General features: G+C 35.8%; 1 protein-coding gene across 2 annotated transcripts in view; it reads left to right on the top strand.

Annotated features, from left to right (window-relative positions):
• Nucleotides 1–18,884, top strand: part of Rab6a (RAB6A, member RAS oncogene family) — a 66,175-nt gene that overhangs the window by 35,589 nt on the left and 11,702 nt on the right. The window contains exons 3-6 of one of the 2 annotated variants that reach the window (XM_013065020.3): nucleotides 2,057–2,110; nucleotides 3,700–3,805; nucleotides 5,592–5,703; nucleotides 18,752–18,845. In XM_013065020.3, coding sequence (XP_012920474.1) covers nucleotides 2,057–2,110; nucleotides 3,700–3,805; nucleotides 5,592–5,703; nucleotides 18,752–18,845 — 366 coding nt within the window. Of the gene's footprint in view, nucleotides 1–2,056; nucleotides 2,111–3,527; nucleotides 3,634–3,699; nucleotides 3,806–5,591; nucleotides 5,704–18,751; nucleotides 18,846–18,884 lie in introns of both variants that reach the window. The other variant, XM_013065021.3, reaches the window with a different exon arrangement.

Raw genomic sequence — 18,884 nt, 5'->3', positions numbered from 1 at the left:
GCAGGAGGATTGCTGCAGGTTCAAGCTAGCCTGGGCTATATTGCAAGATTCCCATCTCAAAAAAAAAAGTCAAATGAGAATATCATTTTCACCATTTGATGATAGCTAATGCATCAGCTCCTTACTTTGAAATTGGGAATTAAAAGGAAAAAAGTATCTATCCTGCTTTTGCATATGCAACTTGTACTTCAGTATAAGCAAATAACTCTGCTTAGTAAATTTTGTGTGGAAGAATTTCATTTAGTAAATTAGCAGGAATGACATAAAATCAGCATTTTTGAAACTTAAGTTGCTCCCAATATTCTTTTGTTCTGTTTTGTTTTGTTTTTTGGTACCAGGGATCAAACTCGGGTCCTTGCACTTACAAGGCAGGCAGCAGAACCACTGAGCTAAATCCCCAGCCCACTCCCAGTACTCTTTCTAACTACAAACCTTCAGATTTTCTAACAGTTTCAAGTTCATAAGTTTAAACCATAATGTTACCATTTTAGTAATTCAAAAACAATAAAATACTGACAATTTTATATTGTCAGGCTTAATATAGGCTAAAGAAAGATTTCTACAGTTGGAGTAAATTCATTCTTTTACCTGAGGAGGATGTGTTGCTCAGAGTAACTTTTTTTTTGCTGTCCCCTCCCCGTCCCCACCTGCTGAGTAACTTTTGCGATTACCTTGGATTTAGAAGATTTCTTATCCCAAAGGGTGTTACAAATTGACGATAAACATAAATGCAAGAAGGCATAGATAAAAACAATAGCTTTTAGTAAATAATAATAATTATTAATAAATGATAATTTAATAAATAATAAAAAATTTATTATTAATAATAAATTTGTCCAAAACGATGGTAGTAATTGAATACATCCTTAGCAGAATTCTAGCTTTCTGCCAACAGAAATAAAATTCCCAACTGAACAAAACTACTTTTCTTCTTCCTTTCATCATTTCTTTCTTTTTTAAAAATTTCTTTGTGGTTGTGGGGATCAAACCCATAGCCTCTTGGATGCTAGGCAAGTGCTTTACCACCCCAGCCTATGAATGAGTTTTCTAATCCAATGTTTGATTTCTTGTTTTTAAATATTTTTTAAAATTTTAATAACTTATTTTAAAAATTTAGAGTCTACTTTGTTTTTATCCTAGGTAGTGAGGCCCAAAATTGTTTAAGGGGAAAGTATATAAACACACTTAATTCGTTAATAGGACAATTAACCTTCTGTAGTAGAATTTTGCATCAATGCCTCTTATTGAGGTTTTTTTTTGTTGTTCCCTTCTTCCCTTCCTTCTTCCCTTCTTTCCTTTATTCCACCCTTCCTTCTGTCTCCTTTTCTTCCCATATTTAATTTTGGATTCTTCTTTAACTTACCTATTATTTTTCCTTTCCTTATTATAGTCTGCCTTTTCATCTTATTATTTCTCTTGCTGATTAAACACCAGCCAGGCAACAAAATTTTACGTATGTTTGGACCACAGAAGGAAACTGATTATCATTGTGTGCCACAAAGGAAAAGTTGTTTTTGTTACTTAATTTTCTTTTATATTGGAAAAATTGTGTCCCTTTTAGAAAATCATATTTGTAGGTCTCTGGCTATCTGTGACATCAGGACAATTGAGAAGCAATTATGTAGGAAGATTAGTCAAGATAGTAATTTACATCAGAAATATTTTATAAAATTGCTCTTGAGGCAAATAGTGCTATTTGAGGAGCACGCAGATATTCATACTAAAGTTCAAATAGAAATATTAGAATATTTAAATACAAATATGCAAACTAAAATTCTCATTGTCATGTTATCTGTAAAATAAAAATGAATATGAGAATAAGCTACTTTGTAGGAGTGTATGAGAATTAGAGATGATCATGTGAAGGGCCTGAAACAATCTCTAGCATGGCAAGCACTTATTACATGGAAGCCAGTATCACTGAAAATTTTGTTTGTTCTTACTCGGGTATTATGTGCTTCAGTGTTTATTCATTATTTTTTCTGCAATCATAAATCCCATTTGCATCCTAAACTGCTGTTATGTGTTAACTTCTTTGCTTTGTTTTGTCTTACAGGCAACAATTGGCATTGACTTTTTGTCAAAAACAATGTATTTGGAGGATCGAACAGTGAGTAATCTTTTCAGTGTGCAATTTTCTGTAACACTCCATATTAGAAACCTGTGATCAAAGCTATAATCAGTGATAGTCACCTGTAGAAATGTGTAACAAAGTTACCAGTTAGCTTATAGGCATTGAGAGAAATTGTTACTTACAGAATTAGTTGTTCTTAGCCCTCTGATTTAAGTCCAAGTGAGATCCAAAGGGAGAGAGAGAGATAAATTTTTTATAAAACCCTGTTGTCCCTAGCCTTGTTAAGCAAAATTTGTCATCTTGATTTGGAAAGATGCCAAATGATAGCTTTAAGAGAGAATTAAGAGAATTTTTATGAAAAAATTAGAGCTGATAAATATCTTTTGAATGCCACTCTTGAGGCACTCAGAAAAATTTCATTTGAATATCATACAATTTGTGAACTTGAAGATTTTGTCAGAATAATTTATATGCCAAAGTGACCAAATAGAAAGAAACTGTGTATTTGTTAGGTTTTTATCTTCTTATCCTTTCTAGTGTACCCATTAAATACAATGTAAAGTTTGTATTCTAGCCTACTACCCCTTGAAGAAATTCTTATCACCTAAACATTGAATACCTTTAGTGCAATATTGCAGGACCTGTACCCAAAAGACATTATTTTACCTTCAATGTTATTTACTATTAAGTGTGTTTTTTCTTTTGGATGTTCTCTTTTATGTTTTCATATATAACATACCATTTCTTAGAACTTGAAAGCCTCACGACTGCTTTATAATGGTAAGAGAACTTGATGCTTGTTTTTAGCTTATCTTTCTGTAATCTAGATGTGAGAAAGTAAGTAAAAAAATTTTTGTGTTGGGTTGCAAAAAGATATTTCTCCTTTTTTGATCATCCACATTGGTCTGGGGAGAAATATATGGAAGAAACATAAGCATAGTAGAAAAGACCCCATTTCAGAATGTTCTAGACTCAGTAAGAAAGAGACATATTTTAGCTTCAGAAGTCTTTCAAAGAAACATTAGTGCCTTTACTCCATAGCCTGAGCTGCTCATTTGAGATTTACCCTCTTTTTCTCTTTTATGTTCATATTGAATATCAGCAGCCTACTTTTTGTCATTTGAAAGGTGTAGGGACTCAAAGAGGTTATAGGGAGGGACAAAAGAGAAGCTGTATTTCTGATTCTGTGAAATCTTTCCCGGTGATATTTTTTAGTCATGTATCTTCAGAGCAAGACATTTTTAATATTACTCCCTTTTGAAAAGGGAATTTTGTGTTATTTTCATTCCTTACTCCCCTGAAACCTCTTGCATGAGTCTTCTCTCTACCTCTCATCCTCCCCCTTTACAAAAGCATTTTCTTTTTTCTTTTTCTTTTTTTTCTTTTTCTTTTTTTTTTTAGTATTAGTTTTTTTTTTTGGTTTTTTTTTTATTTATTTTTTCCCATCCCACAGATCAGGCTGCAGCTGTGGGATACTGCGGGTCAGGAACGTTTCCGTAGCCTCATTCCCAGTTACATCCGTGATTCTGCTGCAGCTGTAGTAGTTTACGATATAACAAGTAGGTATATTGCAAAGGGTTGACCTTTCTTATTTTTCTTGCTTGTTTGACTGATTTTGTTGTTAGGTACGATTGCAATTATGGGACACAGCAGGTCAAGAGCGATTCAGGAGCTTGATTCCTAGCTACATTCGTGACTCCACTGTGGCAGTTGTTGTTTATGATATCACAAGTGAGTGGGGGGAATTATGCATTTCTAATCTCCTTTCAACTTTTAGCTTAGCTGCATGCATGTTCTTGTCTTGTGCTTGTTTTCCTTACTGGCATGTAAAATTAAGTTTATCATAACAAACTTTATTACAGACCGGCCAGGTCAAAAATACTTGCTTTGGTGTTTGAACCGGTATGCTTTATTTCTTCTGTACCAGGTTTTTCACTGTAGAAGTTGTCTTGTAGGTCCAATTATGACTCCTTTTCAAGGCTTTCTTATTATTCTGTTATCCCTAAGCTATACCATAGTCATGACTGAAGGGATATCTCCTTTTTCATGTAATTTTATCTCAGATTTCTCTAAAATAATCTGCAATTAAGCCTCTTGCCAAGTTTTCCAAATCCTCCAAGGCTTCTGTTGAGGCCTTTAAAAGCTTCTACTAGTCAGCTTTTCTCTGCTTTCCCCTTCAAATTATTCTGTCTCTATAGAGGAAGACAGAGAAAATGTAACATGTACTTTTCTGTTAAATCATTTTTGTTTGATTCATATCTGCATTCTGTTACTGACTGACTTTGATGCTAACAGACTACACTTTCATTTCTCTCCAAGAAAAAATTTTTAAATGGGAAATTAAATAAGTAGTAATTGGTCTTTTTCTTTTTCCCAAAGATTGAATAATGCCTTTGGCCTTTTAAATGACTATAAATTTTCCATGGAGCTTTGGTGACTAACAAGAAAATGCCCTGATTGAAATTGTCTTTGCAAATTGGTTTATGACATACATAAGGCAATATTTAACGTCATTCTAAAAAATATTTAACATCATTCTATATAGTAGTCCATAACTTGTAGGAAAACCAGGTTTATGCAGCATCTTGAACTTTTTAAAAAACATCTTGTATGAACTATTGACTTGAGCTGGGCATAGATATTTTTGCATATCTGCAAAAAAATTTAGTCAGAGGTCATAGCTACTAAACAATAACTGCAACAGTAAAATTAGAAGATTGCGTTCAGAGACTGTTTTTTTGGAGAGGTGCAGTCTTTCTTTTGCAGCTTTACTTTGGGTTGCTACTTGTTTAAAAAAATGTATGTTCCTTATGCATTGACTAGTTTTGTAGCTTTAAAATGTTTGTGCTTGCTTTAACCAAAGCAAAAGAAACTTGGTGTGTTTTTCTTTAAAAATTCTACAAATATGTTAAAATATTAGTAAATTAATTGCTGTAGAAATATTGAAATATTCCATTTAGAATCCAACACTAGAAGAGATGAATTTTCTTAGAAGTGATTCTGGTGCATTACACCAGTAAACTTTAGGTTAAAGTGATCACAAACTGAGTAAGCAATGCAAACACAATCATGTTGAAAGCTATTTAAAGAATACAAATTTTCTGGATGTGTTGGGACTTACTGGCTGACATACTTTTGGAAATGCTTTCTTTGTCATGTTTGGTATGTGTAAGTGATTAAAAAAGCATTGTGGCAATGTAACACCAAATTATCTGCCATAGCTGTCCTTGTATTTTAAATAGTTTATTTTTTCCAATTACCTATTGTACTCATTTGATTATTGTCAGATTTAAATACTGTACTCTAAAAGGAACTTTGAGGATCTTATTCTTCAGATTTGTTTAGATCTCTGACAGTTGTAATCAGATAAAATGGAGTTATGTTGCAGGCACATTAAAAGTGGGTTCCTAATGTGCCATCCTTTGTCCAACTTCCAGGGTATTTGGGGGGAGTGGCGTGTCCTTTGCTTGGGAGGCATTTTCAGTAACGCTGATCTCTGTCCACCCTCCCATACCAGATGTTAACTCATTCCAGCAAACTACAAAATGGATTGATGATGTCAGAACAGAAAGAGGAAGTGATGTTATCATCATGCTAGTAGGAAATAAAACAGATCTTGCTGATAAGAGGTATGATGTGATTTTGTGTGTGTGGAATATTTGATTTCCATGGTATTTCCACCTGTTATTTTTATTCACTGAAAAATTGTTTTGAAAAGAGACATGGGGCCAGGGATTTAGCTCAGTGGTTTTGTCGCCTGCTGCGCAAGCTCAAGGACCCGAGTTCTGTCCCCGGTACCAAAAAAAGAAAAAAAAAAAAAAAAGAAAAGAGACATGTTTAATCCTTCAGTTTTCTTTAGCATGAGATCATGAAATATTCAAACTCAGTTCTTGAGGGAAAATGAGTTTTATTTTGTGTCACCCCATATATAAATAACTCTTGTGGTAGATTGTTTACACATGAGGCCAGGAAATATTTTACATTTTTAGATCTCATAAGTAGAAACTATGTTTTGTTAAACAGCAAACCATTTTTAAAAACAAATTTCATCTTTAAATTTGTGATGATTAAATGCACACATTTTTATAATCTTATAAACATTTATTGTAATACGGTAGTGTGGGGAGGGTTTGGTCTGTATTCTTGTATTTTTTTAGTATATGTGCTGCCGAAGCGAGCACTGTATTCTTGTATTTTTAAAAATGTTATGATTGAGCCAGACTTGCAGTTGAACTGAATAGCTTTATTGTGATACCTTAGTTAAATGAGCAAGGCTGTATTCAAGTCACAAGATGTAAAGTGTATTAATAATCTTGTAGAACCCATGGCTTGAATATCTGCTTTGAGCATTCTTCAGTGATCTACTGCTTATACTTTCTGCTTTAAATAGCATTGACCATAGCACTTAATAGTGGGAGATTTTACTATTTGTAACTTATTTATTCATGAACTGGATTACAAGGTTTTGGTAATGATTTTGTGATATTAACTACAATGTTTCAGGGAAATCTAATGTTCAGTCAGGGATTTAGCTCAGTGATACCATGCCTGCCTGACAAGTGCAAGGTCCTGAGTTCAATTCCTGGTACCAAAAAAAAAAAAAACCAAAAATAAATCTGATGTTCAAAGATTTGTGGAGTTGGGCACAGTGGCACAGTCCTGTAATCCCAGCATTCTGGGAAGCTGAGGCAGGAGGGTTGTACCTTTGAGCCTGGCCTGGGCAACTTAGACTCTATCTCAAACAAGAAAAAAAGCGTGGAATGTAGCTCAATGTGAAACCTTCACTACCCAATACTGCCCCTCCCCCCAAAAACAAAACTTGTGGAGATTTTAAGTCTATTTCTGCTTATAGTAAGTACCTCAAGAGGATCCTTTAAGCATCTGTTCTTTTATTGTTTTATATTTCAATTAAGTGTACAAATGCTAGGAACATAAATTATATTTACAATAATTTTTCTTAAGGTAATATTTGTCAGCTGCCCTAGAATTACCATCTTTCTTTAATTTTTGCTACAGTATCACCTCTGACCTAATCACATTTTTTTTTTTACTTAATCACATTTCAAAGAAGTAGAGGTTGATTATTCCCCTAAAAGGGTTTCTGAATGAAAGATTTAAATGTTCACCAAAGTGTCAACATGAAATGCTTTGATAAAGGGTGGTCTTTTATAAACATGCCATGAAATCCTAAAGCCATAAAGGGGAAGATTGATAAGTTTGAGTACATAAAGATCATATTCACCTATTAGACTGAATATGATGCAGAAGGTTGATAATACACAGTATTATCTAGTTTAAATAAGTAAAATCTCTTGTATACTGAAGATGTAGTTGAATATACTTTTGAGAGGAAACAATTTGACAGTATCATAGTTTAAAATACTCATTGAGGGGCTGGGGATTTAGCTCAGTGGTTCCGGCGCCTGCCTTGCAAGTGCAATGTCCCGAGTTCGATATCTGGTACCAAGAAAAAATACTTATTGACTCAGATCTGCTTCCAGTATCCCACAGGTATGCCCACAGAAACATGTAGAGATGAACATCAAGAATATTTTTTGTAGCCGGCAGTGTAGCTCAGTGATGCCTCACCTGCCTGGCAAGCACACACAAGGTCCTGAGTTTGATCCCCGGTGCCAGGGGGAACAAAAAGAATATTTTTTGTGCCAGTCATGTGGCTGACATATGTAATCCTAGCAGTCAGAAAGTTGAGACAGGAGGAGCACAAGTTCAAAGCCATCCTGTGCTACATAGTAAGGAGTTCAAGGCTAGGCTAGACTATATAGTGAGATGCTGTCTCCAGTGAATGAATAAATGAATGAATGGCTATTGTAAAGACTCATATTCACTTTTTAAATTTCTGCATACTGTTATTCAGTGAGTCCTGTGTGGGTCCTTGATTATATATTTTAAATAATATTCCTAGATGATTCTAATACAGTAAAACCATAATTAGGAGCCAGGGATTTAGCTCAGTGGTTCCACTGCCTGCCTTGCAAGCGCAAGGTCCTGAGTTCAATCCCCAGTACCAAAAAAAACACAAAAACCCACAATTAGGACTATCGGTATAGCAAACTTTCAATTTTATTAAGATGACTTATAGTTACCTTAATGAAAATAGGATTCTAAAACCAGGAAGGAGTTCTTCTGAATCGTTCTTGTGTAGGATTTACAGAGTAGAGATCATTCATTCAGGAAGTGTTTATTGAGTGTCATTTATGTTCCAGATACTGCTATTCTGCCATAGAATAGTGTACTAAAAAGACAGGACTAAAAGTCAAGTTTTAAGAAGCTTTTATTCCAGAGAGTGATCTAGACATTTAAATAAGTCAATACTTTGGGTATGGTAGTACACATCTTTAATCCCAGCTACCTGGCAGGCTGAGGCAGGAGGATCATGAACTTCAGGCCAGCCTGGGCAACATTGCCAGACTCCATCTCAAAAACAAACAAAAAAAGAGTAAACTACATAGTATGTTAGATAATGATACACGCTAAGGGGAAAATAAAGGAGGGAGAGGAAGGATGGGTTTGAAATTTTAAATAGTTTTTGGTGGAATACTCACAGAGATGGTGACTTTTGAGTAAAGATGCAAAGGAAGTAAGGGAGTCATTTATGTCAAGGGGAAAGTGTTAACTGCAGCTATCTGGAGGGAAGAGGTTCGAGGCAAAAGGGTCCGAAAAACTTAAAATCCTTGATTCAAGAATATACTTAGTTTAGCCCAGTGTGGTGGCACATGCCTGTAATCTCAGCACTTGGGAGGCCGAGGAGGTAGCAGGATTGCTGCAAGTTTGAGGTCAGCCTGGGCTACATAGCAAGACCCTGTCTCAAATCACCAAAAAAAAAAAATACACTTAGCTTGTTTGAAAAATAACAAGAAGGCCTTTATAGCTAAAGAAGAAGATGGAAAGATTAGGTTTTAATAAAGTATTGAAGGCTAGATTGTGTAAGGCAAAGTAGAGGCTATTTCTAAATGGGATTAGAGGATTTGAGAGGAGTAATTTTTCTTGGATTATTAGTTGCTTTGTTGAAAATAAGAGAAAAGAAAGAAATGATGAATCGGGTAAACATTCTAACACAGGCTGTGATCCAAAAAATGATGATGACTTGGAACAGAGCAGTGATAGTTTATGTGATAAGTGGTTAAAGTCAGGTATATTCTGAAGATAGAGATTTTAGGATATACTGATGCAGTGGATGGATGGAATGTAGATATGAGAGAAACAGCAGTCAAGGATTATACCCAGATTTTTGTCCTGGACAGCTGTCATTAACTGAGGTGAGACCGACTACTTAAAGACTGATTTGGGAATGTTGTAACTTGAGTTTTGGTTATGTTTAGAGTGGCTGTTACATATCTTGAGTGTAGGCAGTTGGGTATGAATCTGGAGTTCAGAGCAACAGGTCAGCCTAGATATATAAGCTTGTGAGTTATCAGCATAGATGCTATTTTAAACTGTGAGACTACAACAAGATCACCAAGAGTAACTGCAAATAGAGAAGAGATTTAAGAAATACATTTTAGGGTATCAAATATTTTTTAAAGGATTTCATAAGTTTCTACTTGTCACTATTGACATTTTGGGCCAGATCTTTGATGTGAGGGACTGACCTGTGGATTGTAGGGTATTTAGCAGCATGCCTGACTTTTACCTGTAAGATACGGGGAGCCCACCGCGCACACATCAGGTCATGACAACAAAACTTCTACCAAAATTGCCTCTGTTGAGAACCACCAGTTAAAAAATTAAGGAAGTCAAGCCGAGCATCTATAATCCCAGTACGTGGGAGCCTGAGGCAGGATTGCTGTGATTTGAGGCCAGCCTGGACTACATAGTGAATTATGTAGTGAGACCCCGTCTCAAAATAATAATAATAATGAAGTAAAATAAAATTAAGGAAGTGAGGAGGAATTGGCAGATTAAGGAGAAATTAGCTACAAAGGTAGGTTGAAAAATCAGATGAAGTATTCTGCAGCCAATTGAAAATAAATGTGGGGTTTTTTTGGAACTGGGAATCGAACTCAGGACCTTGCACTTGCCAGGCAAGCTTACTACTGAGCTAAATCTCCACCCCCCAAAAAAAAATATTTTAAGGAAAAGACAATGATTATCTGTGTAAATGCTGTTTAAGGTAAAATGGAGACAGAATTAACCGTTGAAATGAGAAATTTGGAGGTTAGTAATACTGAAAAGTAGTAACACTGGACTAGTGGGGTTGAAATGTTGACTGTAGTAGGTTTAAGACAGAAACTCCTAGGCTGGGGATATGGCTCAATGATAGAGCACTAGCCTGTCTTGAGGCCTTGGGTTCAACCCTCAGTACCACTAAATAAGTAAGGAATCCAGTACACAAATAAATAAAATTATAAGCTAGAATGCCTTGTCTCCCTGCTGAAGATATAAAACTTAACAGTGAACAAGATGATTCTATTTTATAACATACTAAAAATCTACACTATGATAACTGTGAAACCCTAAGGAAAGAGTGTAGATTTGTATAGAAAAACATGCGCATTGGATAAGAAAACAATGTAGAGCCAGGGATTTAGCTCAGTGGTTCTGGCGCCTGCCTTGCAAACTCAAGGTCCTGAGTTCAATCCCCAGTACCAAAAGAAAACAATGTAGAGATGCTGATTTCCCCTTATTTCTAATTTAACAAATACCAGTAAACAGATATTACCAGTTGGTTTTTTTTCCCTAGACTAGACTAATTATTATATTTGTTTGAATCAGAATAGCCATTAAAACCCTTGGTGGGGGGAGCCCTAATGAGCGCTTAACTCTTTCAGATATTTAAATGTATTTATTATAAAACCGCTGTGGTAAAAACAGTAGGATCTTGGTACATTGGTAATATACAGAAAAATGAAACAGTACAAAATCTAGAAACATATTCAAATGTATAGGGATAGTAGTTAATGGATTGAGATAATGTATAGTATAGGAAAAGATAAAACTGTCAAGTCTTCATACACTTCCAGGGCAAATTCCAAAGGGATGATGGATTTAAATGTAAAAACAAAATAAGTACTAACATAATTCTAGTATTTCATAATGGTAATACTGTGACACAAAGGTAGGGGACATATTAATAAATTTGATTACATTAAAAACCACAAGCAAAATGAATAGCAAACTAGGAAGAGGTATTTATAAATCATCATAGAAGTCTAATATCAGGGCCGGGGATTTAACTCAGTGGTTCTGCCACCTGCCTTGCAAGCGCTAGGTCCCGAGTTCGATCTCCAGTACCAAAAAAATAAAAGTCTAATATCCATAATAGATATTGATCTTCTAAAAAGAAAAAAAGACAAACAACATATAGAAAAATGGACTGGAAATATACAAAGTAATTAGCTCTTAATTATCTTGAAGCTTACTGAAATTTAAATTTAAAATTACACTGAGAGGGTCAGGGATTTATAATGCTCAGTGGTTCCAGCACCTGTCTCGCAAGTGGAAGGACCCGAGTTCGATCCCCAGTACCAAAAAAAAAAAAATTACACTGAGAAACATTGCCTTTCGAGATGACAAAATTGCAAGTTTATTGAAATCCTCTGTTAGCAAGCCCACAAGGAAAGGTACTCTCAAATTGTTTGCATAATACATAATGGCATAACCCCAATAAGAGTTGGTTTTTGGTAGTATCTGACATGTATAAAAAGGAATGTGGAACATATATATAGTTATATATATATATAGTTATATATATATTACTATGGGGTGAATCTAGTATATAGTGGGGAAAAAGGGGGAAGGTGAAATAGTATACATAACGTGCTACACTTTCTGAAAGAGGGAAATTGAGATGTATATACATACTAATTTAACAAATGGGAAGGCAAATTGTAGGGTTTTCTTGTTCTGGGTTGTTTGTTTGTTTGTTTGTTTGTTTTGAAACAGGATCTCACTGTGTGCTTCAGGCTAGCCTTGAAGTTACTATGTATGTAGCCTGTGCTGGACTTGAATTTGCTGCAATCCTCTTGCCTCACCCTCGGGAGTGCTGGGATTACTGACATTCGCCACCACACCCAGTTTAGATCTTAGGTTTGAAGGAAATGTTTACTAGCCTGGGGATGTAGTTCAATGGTAGAGTGCTTACATACCATGCATGAGGCCCTGGGTTCATCCCCCAAATTTAAAAAAAGAAGAAAATATTTACCTATGGGTAAAGGGACAAATAAAGTTAAATGACAAATTGATGCTAGAGTTATTGCTTTGTATATTTGACTTTGGAATCATGTAATATAACTTTTGAATGGAATTCAATTAAAATAAAAATAAAATTAAAAGTTAGTAAAATGAAAGTGAGACAATTATTCAGAATAACCTAAATCACAGTACTCTGATTCAGAGTAAAAAGAACTGCAAAAAAACCTTTACTGTTTTCAGTAAATATGTTGGTGATAATTTGACTGTTGTTTCTTCCCAAATGATTATGTTCATTCTGCATAGAATAAATGAATGAAATACAGATACAGTGGATCCTTGACTTACATTCCAGACCTCCCAAAACACCCCTTAACCTTTTCATAATAAACGGTTGTATAATGTGCATTATTTACCAAAAACACCAATAATTTTCCTAGTATAGTCACCAAAAAGTTAATAAAATATGTCTAGTTTACCAGAAATAACAATTTCATACTGTACTCACCATTCAAATTGACATCTTTGACTTTCAGGAAGGAAGGATGAAATGGAAGGTGGTCATTGTTTGGAAAGAGAGCCCCCCCCTTCCATAAGAACATTAGGAATCTGGCTCTCTGGTGTCCTTTTCTCTCTTTGGGAGAGTCTGTAGCCCACTAAGAGCTGCTTCTGTCTCACTAGGTCTCAACCTTTTCAGAACTAAAAACTGGTCTAAGGTTGTCTGTTTCTGTCTTTCCTTTAACCCTGTTCTGTAGTATGACATGACATTGTCATTAAGCAAGTTAATGCAACAGTTGGCTTTTTCTCTGTCTGGGTGGGTCTTCTCTACAAATATTTGTAGCTCTGTTTATATTTTTTAGGATTTCCTTTATTTCAGAAGAAGAACTTTGCTGTACTGATTATTGATACTCCCCCTCCTCTTCAGAAAGCTCCTCAGCTGCCATTCTCTTTTGCTCAGCCGGAAGTTGCTGAAGCTCTTGAGTGTTCCTCCACCAGTTCCTCAACATCACTGTCTACCTGCAGGCCTGTGGACTCTGCTATAGTGACAGTGTCATCAACCACAGTCAACTGAAGGCTCAGCCTCCTCTACACAGCCTTCAAAGTCCCTCCTGTATAATTTTAGGCCATACTCCCTTCCAGGCAGATCTCAGTGTCCTTAGATACTGGCCCAAGATTTCTCAACCTCACACAGGAAAGACTAGCATTTGGGTCATAACTCAAGACCTTGGTCATAAGTTAAAACAAATTCCGGTCAACCCAGGTTGTTCATATGTGAGGCCAGTCGTAACTCGTGGGTCCACTGTATAAGTAAAGCACAAAAAACTTGTACCTCTATCAGTAGCAGATATTTACATAAATTCATTTTTTAGTATTAATAAATATACTATTTTCTAGTATGATCTATTAAACCAGGAAGAATAAATTAGACCAGTGATGGCAAACCTTTTAGAGCTTTCAGTGATCAAACAGCCTGCTGCCGCATGTGTTTGCCACCACTACTCTGGACTATCATACCTGAATAACATTTCTCCCGTAATGGAACAAAGGCAGTCTAAATATTTCTCTCTAAAGGAACCAAGGCTACTTGAAGAAGTGATAAATAAATTTGGAAAATGTTTTTTAAGAAATTACTGAAATAGGGCCAGGGATTTAGCTCAGTGGTTCCGCCACCTGCCTTGCAAGCTCAGGGACCCGAGTTCTATCCCTGGTACCAAAAAAAAAAATTATCTTAAAAAAATTACTGAAATACACTGATCATATGTAAATTAAGGAAGCTATTAAAGACCATGGGAGTTGTATCAGACTTGGAAACTCAAAGAAGCTCTTTTGGTCAAAGATATGAAAATGTGAGAATGAATAATTTACTACAGAATGTTTAAACACATGAGTCACAATGATATACTTCCAAAGGAAACTACCTTCTACCTTCTACCACCCCGCTGTCATGAGTACCTCAGGATAACTGAATAGTTGAGAAAGTTTCTCTTTAAAAAAGTAGTTCATGGGCTGGGGATTTAGCTCAGTGGTTCCGCTGCCTGCCTCGCAAGCGAAGGTCCCAAGTTCGATCCCCGGTACCAAAAAAAAAAAGTAGTTCAGCCAGGCACTGTGGTGCATAGCTGTAATTCTAACTACTTGGAAGGCTGAGGCAGGATCATAAGTTCAAATCCAACCTAGGCAACTTAGTGAGACACTGTCTGAAAAATAAGATAAAAGGGCTGGGGATGTAGCTCACTTGTAGATCACTTGCCTAAGTAGGCATGAGGCAATCCCTAGTATAGAGTTTTCGGGGTATTTTATTTACTATAGAGAACTTTATTAGAATAATTGCCAGAATTTGAATAAAAGCTGTAGATTCAGTAATGGCATGATGTTGGTAATAATTTTACAGTTTTAATATGTAGTTATGTAAGAGATTAGTAAATTCAAAGTGCAGAGGTTTAATTTAGGGTTTAACATTTACAGATTGGCAGTTTACTCTCAAACTGTTTTTAAAAATTTATAGCTGTGTGGCTGTCTCACAAGCACAAGGTCCTGAATTCGATCCCTGGTACAAAAGAAAAAGAAAGAAAAAAATTCATAGCCTGGCCTGCTCGCATATGTTTATAATGAAGCACTCTGGAAGGCTGAGGTAGAAGGGTCGTTGAGTTTGTGTCCAGCCTGTTAGCAATTTAGCAAGGCTCTGTCTAAATAAAAAAGAGTTGGGGATATAACTCACTGCAAAAGGCCCTGGGTTCAATTCCCAATACCAGAAGAAAAGATGAGAATATGAAACAAATGTAAGGCTGGGCTGGTGGTGCATGCCTGTAGTCCCAACACTTGGGAGTCTGGGGCAGAAGGAAACCAAAACAGCAACAACAAAAAAGACGCAAGCAAATGTAGCAAAATGTTAACAATTGAGATTTTATGTAAGAGAATGACATTCTTTTTTTTGGAGAGTAGAGAATTTCTAGAATAATCTCATTTGAGACAAAAAAGACAATGGGATATAGTACGTAGGTTGTGAGTTTTGAGAGTAAGGACAATTTTTTCAGAGTAATAGGACTACAGGACACATACGCAGGTAGATTGATAGATGTGATGGCAGCTTGTGGAAATTCTTGTTTATTAGTTTTCTGTGTTGTTGGCATAATGTTTTGTCAGCTGATAGTTGTGATCTATTTAACTAAAATATTTACATACTTATTGAATATCTGTGTGCCAGCTGGTCAGTAAGAATATCAAGATAAATGAGATAGTCTTATATTTAAAGACCTCACCATTTGAAACACTTGCTGGTTATGATATATCACATAACTATAAAAGAAATGTTAATCTTGTAATATTTTGTATCAAGAAGTTTTTACCATTTGTCTTTTATTTGTTGCATTTATAGAAGTGCAAAAATCCAACTGAAGGAAATCCACAGTGAAGAAAATATTAAGCATAAAGATGTTTAGAACATTTTTATAGTACTGTAAATTTTGAAAACTTAGATTTCTAACAGATTGGGAATGTTACATAATTATGATAGTTGACAAATTGTCTAGCTATAAAATTATTTTACACAAAGCAACAGACACTGCCCAAATCCAGAAGATTATGAGAAACTATTTTGAAATTTTATATTCCAATAAATTGGAGAACCTAGAAGAAATGGAGAAACTCCTAGACACATGAAATACCAAATTTGAACCAAGAAAGTATAAAAATCCTGCATAGACCAATAATAGGCAATGAAATGTAGAGGTAGTAATAAAAATCCTACCAACTAAGAAAACCCGGGATTGGATTCACTGTAGAATTCTACAGAACTTTAGGGAAGATCTAACACCAGTACTCTTTAACTTCTTCCATGAAATGAAAAGAAAGGAGTACTGCCAAACTCATTCCTAGAAACTAGCATTACCCTGATGCTAAAACCAGACAAGGACTAAACAAAAAAACTACAGGGCCATCTCCTTAATGAACATAAATGCAAAAATCCTCTACAAGATACTGGCAAACTGTATCAGAAGTCATTAAGAGCATACGTCATTCTGGGCATGGTGGTATATGCCTGTAGTCCCAGAACTCAGGAAGCTGAGACAGGAGGATTGCCGTGAGTTCAAGACCAACCTGAACTACATAGGGGGACCGTGTCTCAAAAAACAAAAATTAAAAAAAATCATATATCATGACCATATTGACTTCATCCCAGAATGCAGGAATGGTTCACTGTAGTAATAAATCAGTAAACATAATACATCACATAAATGGAAACAAGGCCAAAAATCACATGATCATCTCAATAGATGGGGAAAAAGCCTTTGACAAAGTCTAGCATTTACTCATTTTTTTAAAAAAGATGAAAATCAGTATAAAAGTTTTTATCTCAAACTGGTGAAAGTCATTTATGACAAACCTCCTGCCAGCATCTCCATACTAAATGGGGAAAACCTGAAAGCATTTCCTTTAAAATCAGGAGCAGGACAAGGGTGTCCACTTTTATCACTCCTGTTAATTATATTGCTTGGAACTTTAGCCAGCAATCAGAGAAGAGAAATAAAAGTGATGCGTAGAGGAAAAGAAATCAAACTTATTATTTGCAGATGACATGATCCTTTTATATTTAGAAGATTCAAAAAATTCCACCAAAACATTTAGAACTAATAGACAAATTCAGTAAAGTAGCAGGATATAAAACTAGTACACAGAAATCACCAGTGCTGGGACCGGGGATTTAGGTCAGTGGCGCTGTGCCTGACTTACAAGCACAAGGTCTTGAGTTTGATTGGGGGGGGGGGGCTCACCAGTGCTGGGTGTGGTAGCACATGCCTGTAATCCTAGCACTTGGGAGGCTGAGGCAGCAGAATCACCATGAGTTCAAGGCCAGCCTGGGCTACATAGTGAGTTCAAGGCTAACCTGAACTACATAATGAGACAGGTGTCTCAAAAATTGCCAGTGTTCCTGTACACCCAATAATAAACCCACCAAGAAATCGGGAAAATAATCCCATCTGCAGTAGCTTGAAAACATTTTATTTATCTATTTTGGTTTTCTGGGATAGCATCTGGATTACATAATCCTGGCTGGCCTTGAATTTACTCTGCAGCCCAGGCTCGTCTTGAAATCATGGTGATCCTCCTGCTGCAGCCTCCTGAGTGTTGAGATTATAGGCGTGTGCCACCACATTTAGTTTAAAATACATACCTACATACTTTACCCAGAAATTAATCTACCCAGGGAAGTGAAAGACCTCTATAATGAAAATATTATAGTACTTGGAAAAAAGATATTAAGGAGGACACCAGGAAATGGAAGAATGTTCTTGTTTCTGGAAAAGCAAAACTAATATTGTCAAAATGGCCATATTACCAAAAATGATATGTAGATTTAATGCAGTCCTAATCAAAATACCCATAACATTCTACACAGAACTAGAAAAAGCAGTCCTAAAATTTACACAGAAGCAGAAGAGACCCAAAATAGCCTGAGCAATCCTGAGCAACAAGACCAAGGCAGGAGACATCATAAACCAGATTTCAAGTTACTATATTACAAAGCTACCATGATAAAACCAGCATGGTAGGCTGGGTGTGGTGGCACACACCTGTAATCCCAGCACTGCTTTGTCTACATAGTGAATTCAAGGCCAGCCTGAACTACATAGTGAGAGCCTGTCTCAAAACAAATAAACAACAAAACCCCAGCATGGTACTGGTACAAAAACAAACATGTTGTTCAGTGGGACAGAACTATGGATTCAGAAACTATCCCAGGCACCTTCAGTCATAGGATCTTCAACACTAAGGAAATCAGTACGGTGATACCTCAAAAAACTAAATACAGGGCTGGGGATTTAGCTCAGTGGTGCTGTCGCCTGAGTCACAAGTGCAGGGTCCTGAGTTTGATCCCTGGTACCAAAAAACTAAATACAGAAAATCTGTTTGGCCAAGCTATACTCCTCCTGGGTTTCTTCCTCAGAGATTTAAAAACATCATATTGTGTGTTTAATAGATGATAGTTATATACCATGTTTATGGCAGCACAACTCATAATAGTTAAATCTTCAAAATGGCCCATAAGCCCATCAATGGATAAATGGATAAAGAAAATGTGGTGTGTATATCAGAGTATTACTCAGCCATTGAGTCATTTGTAGGAAAATGGATGCATCTTGAGACCATAATTATGTATCACATGGTTTCTCTTATATGAGAAACTCAAAATAAAAATAAAGAGCAAAATAAAATGTAGATTATAGGAAACAGGGAGATAGACTTTGTGGAGATAGGAAAAGGATCTCAGAATTGGGGGAGATGGGAGCAGAGGAGATAGGGAAGTACATTTTTTAAAAGGGAAGGAAGCCTATTAAGTTTTGGTTTTGTGAGAGTTTTGTTTGTTTCAGGTCAAGTAAACTTACGGAAGTGTACAAATTTTAAGTGTGCTGCAGATTAATACATTTTCTTGGCCTGTGTATCAAGTTATTTTCAGAGCTTTGCTTGTAACTTTTATAATATCATCTTTTGAAAATAATTTGTTTATCTTTTTAAAAATTTTTTCTACAGGCAAGTGTCAATTGAGGAAGGAGAGAGAAAAGCCAAAGAGCTGAATGTTATGTTTATTGAAACCAGTGCAAAAGCAGGCTACAATGTAAAGCAGGTAAGTGTCCTTTGATTATGAGTTGGTGTTACTAAATTA

The sequence above is a fragment of the Heterocephalus glaber genome, unplaced genomic scaffold (genome assembly GCF_053883595.1).
Source record: "Heterocephalus glaber isolate CG9 unplaced genomic scaffold, H.glaber_assembly_v1.0 deba00001428, whole genome shotgun sequence".
NCBI classification, from domain to species: Eukaryota; Metazoa; Chordata; class Mammalia; order Rodentia; family Bathyergidae; genus Heterocephalus; species Heterocephalus glaber.
This window is presented reverse-complemented; position numbering and strand designations above follow the sequence as displayed.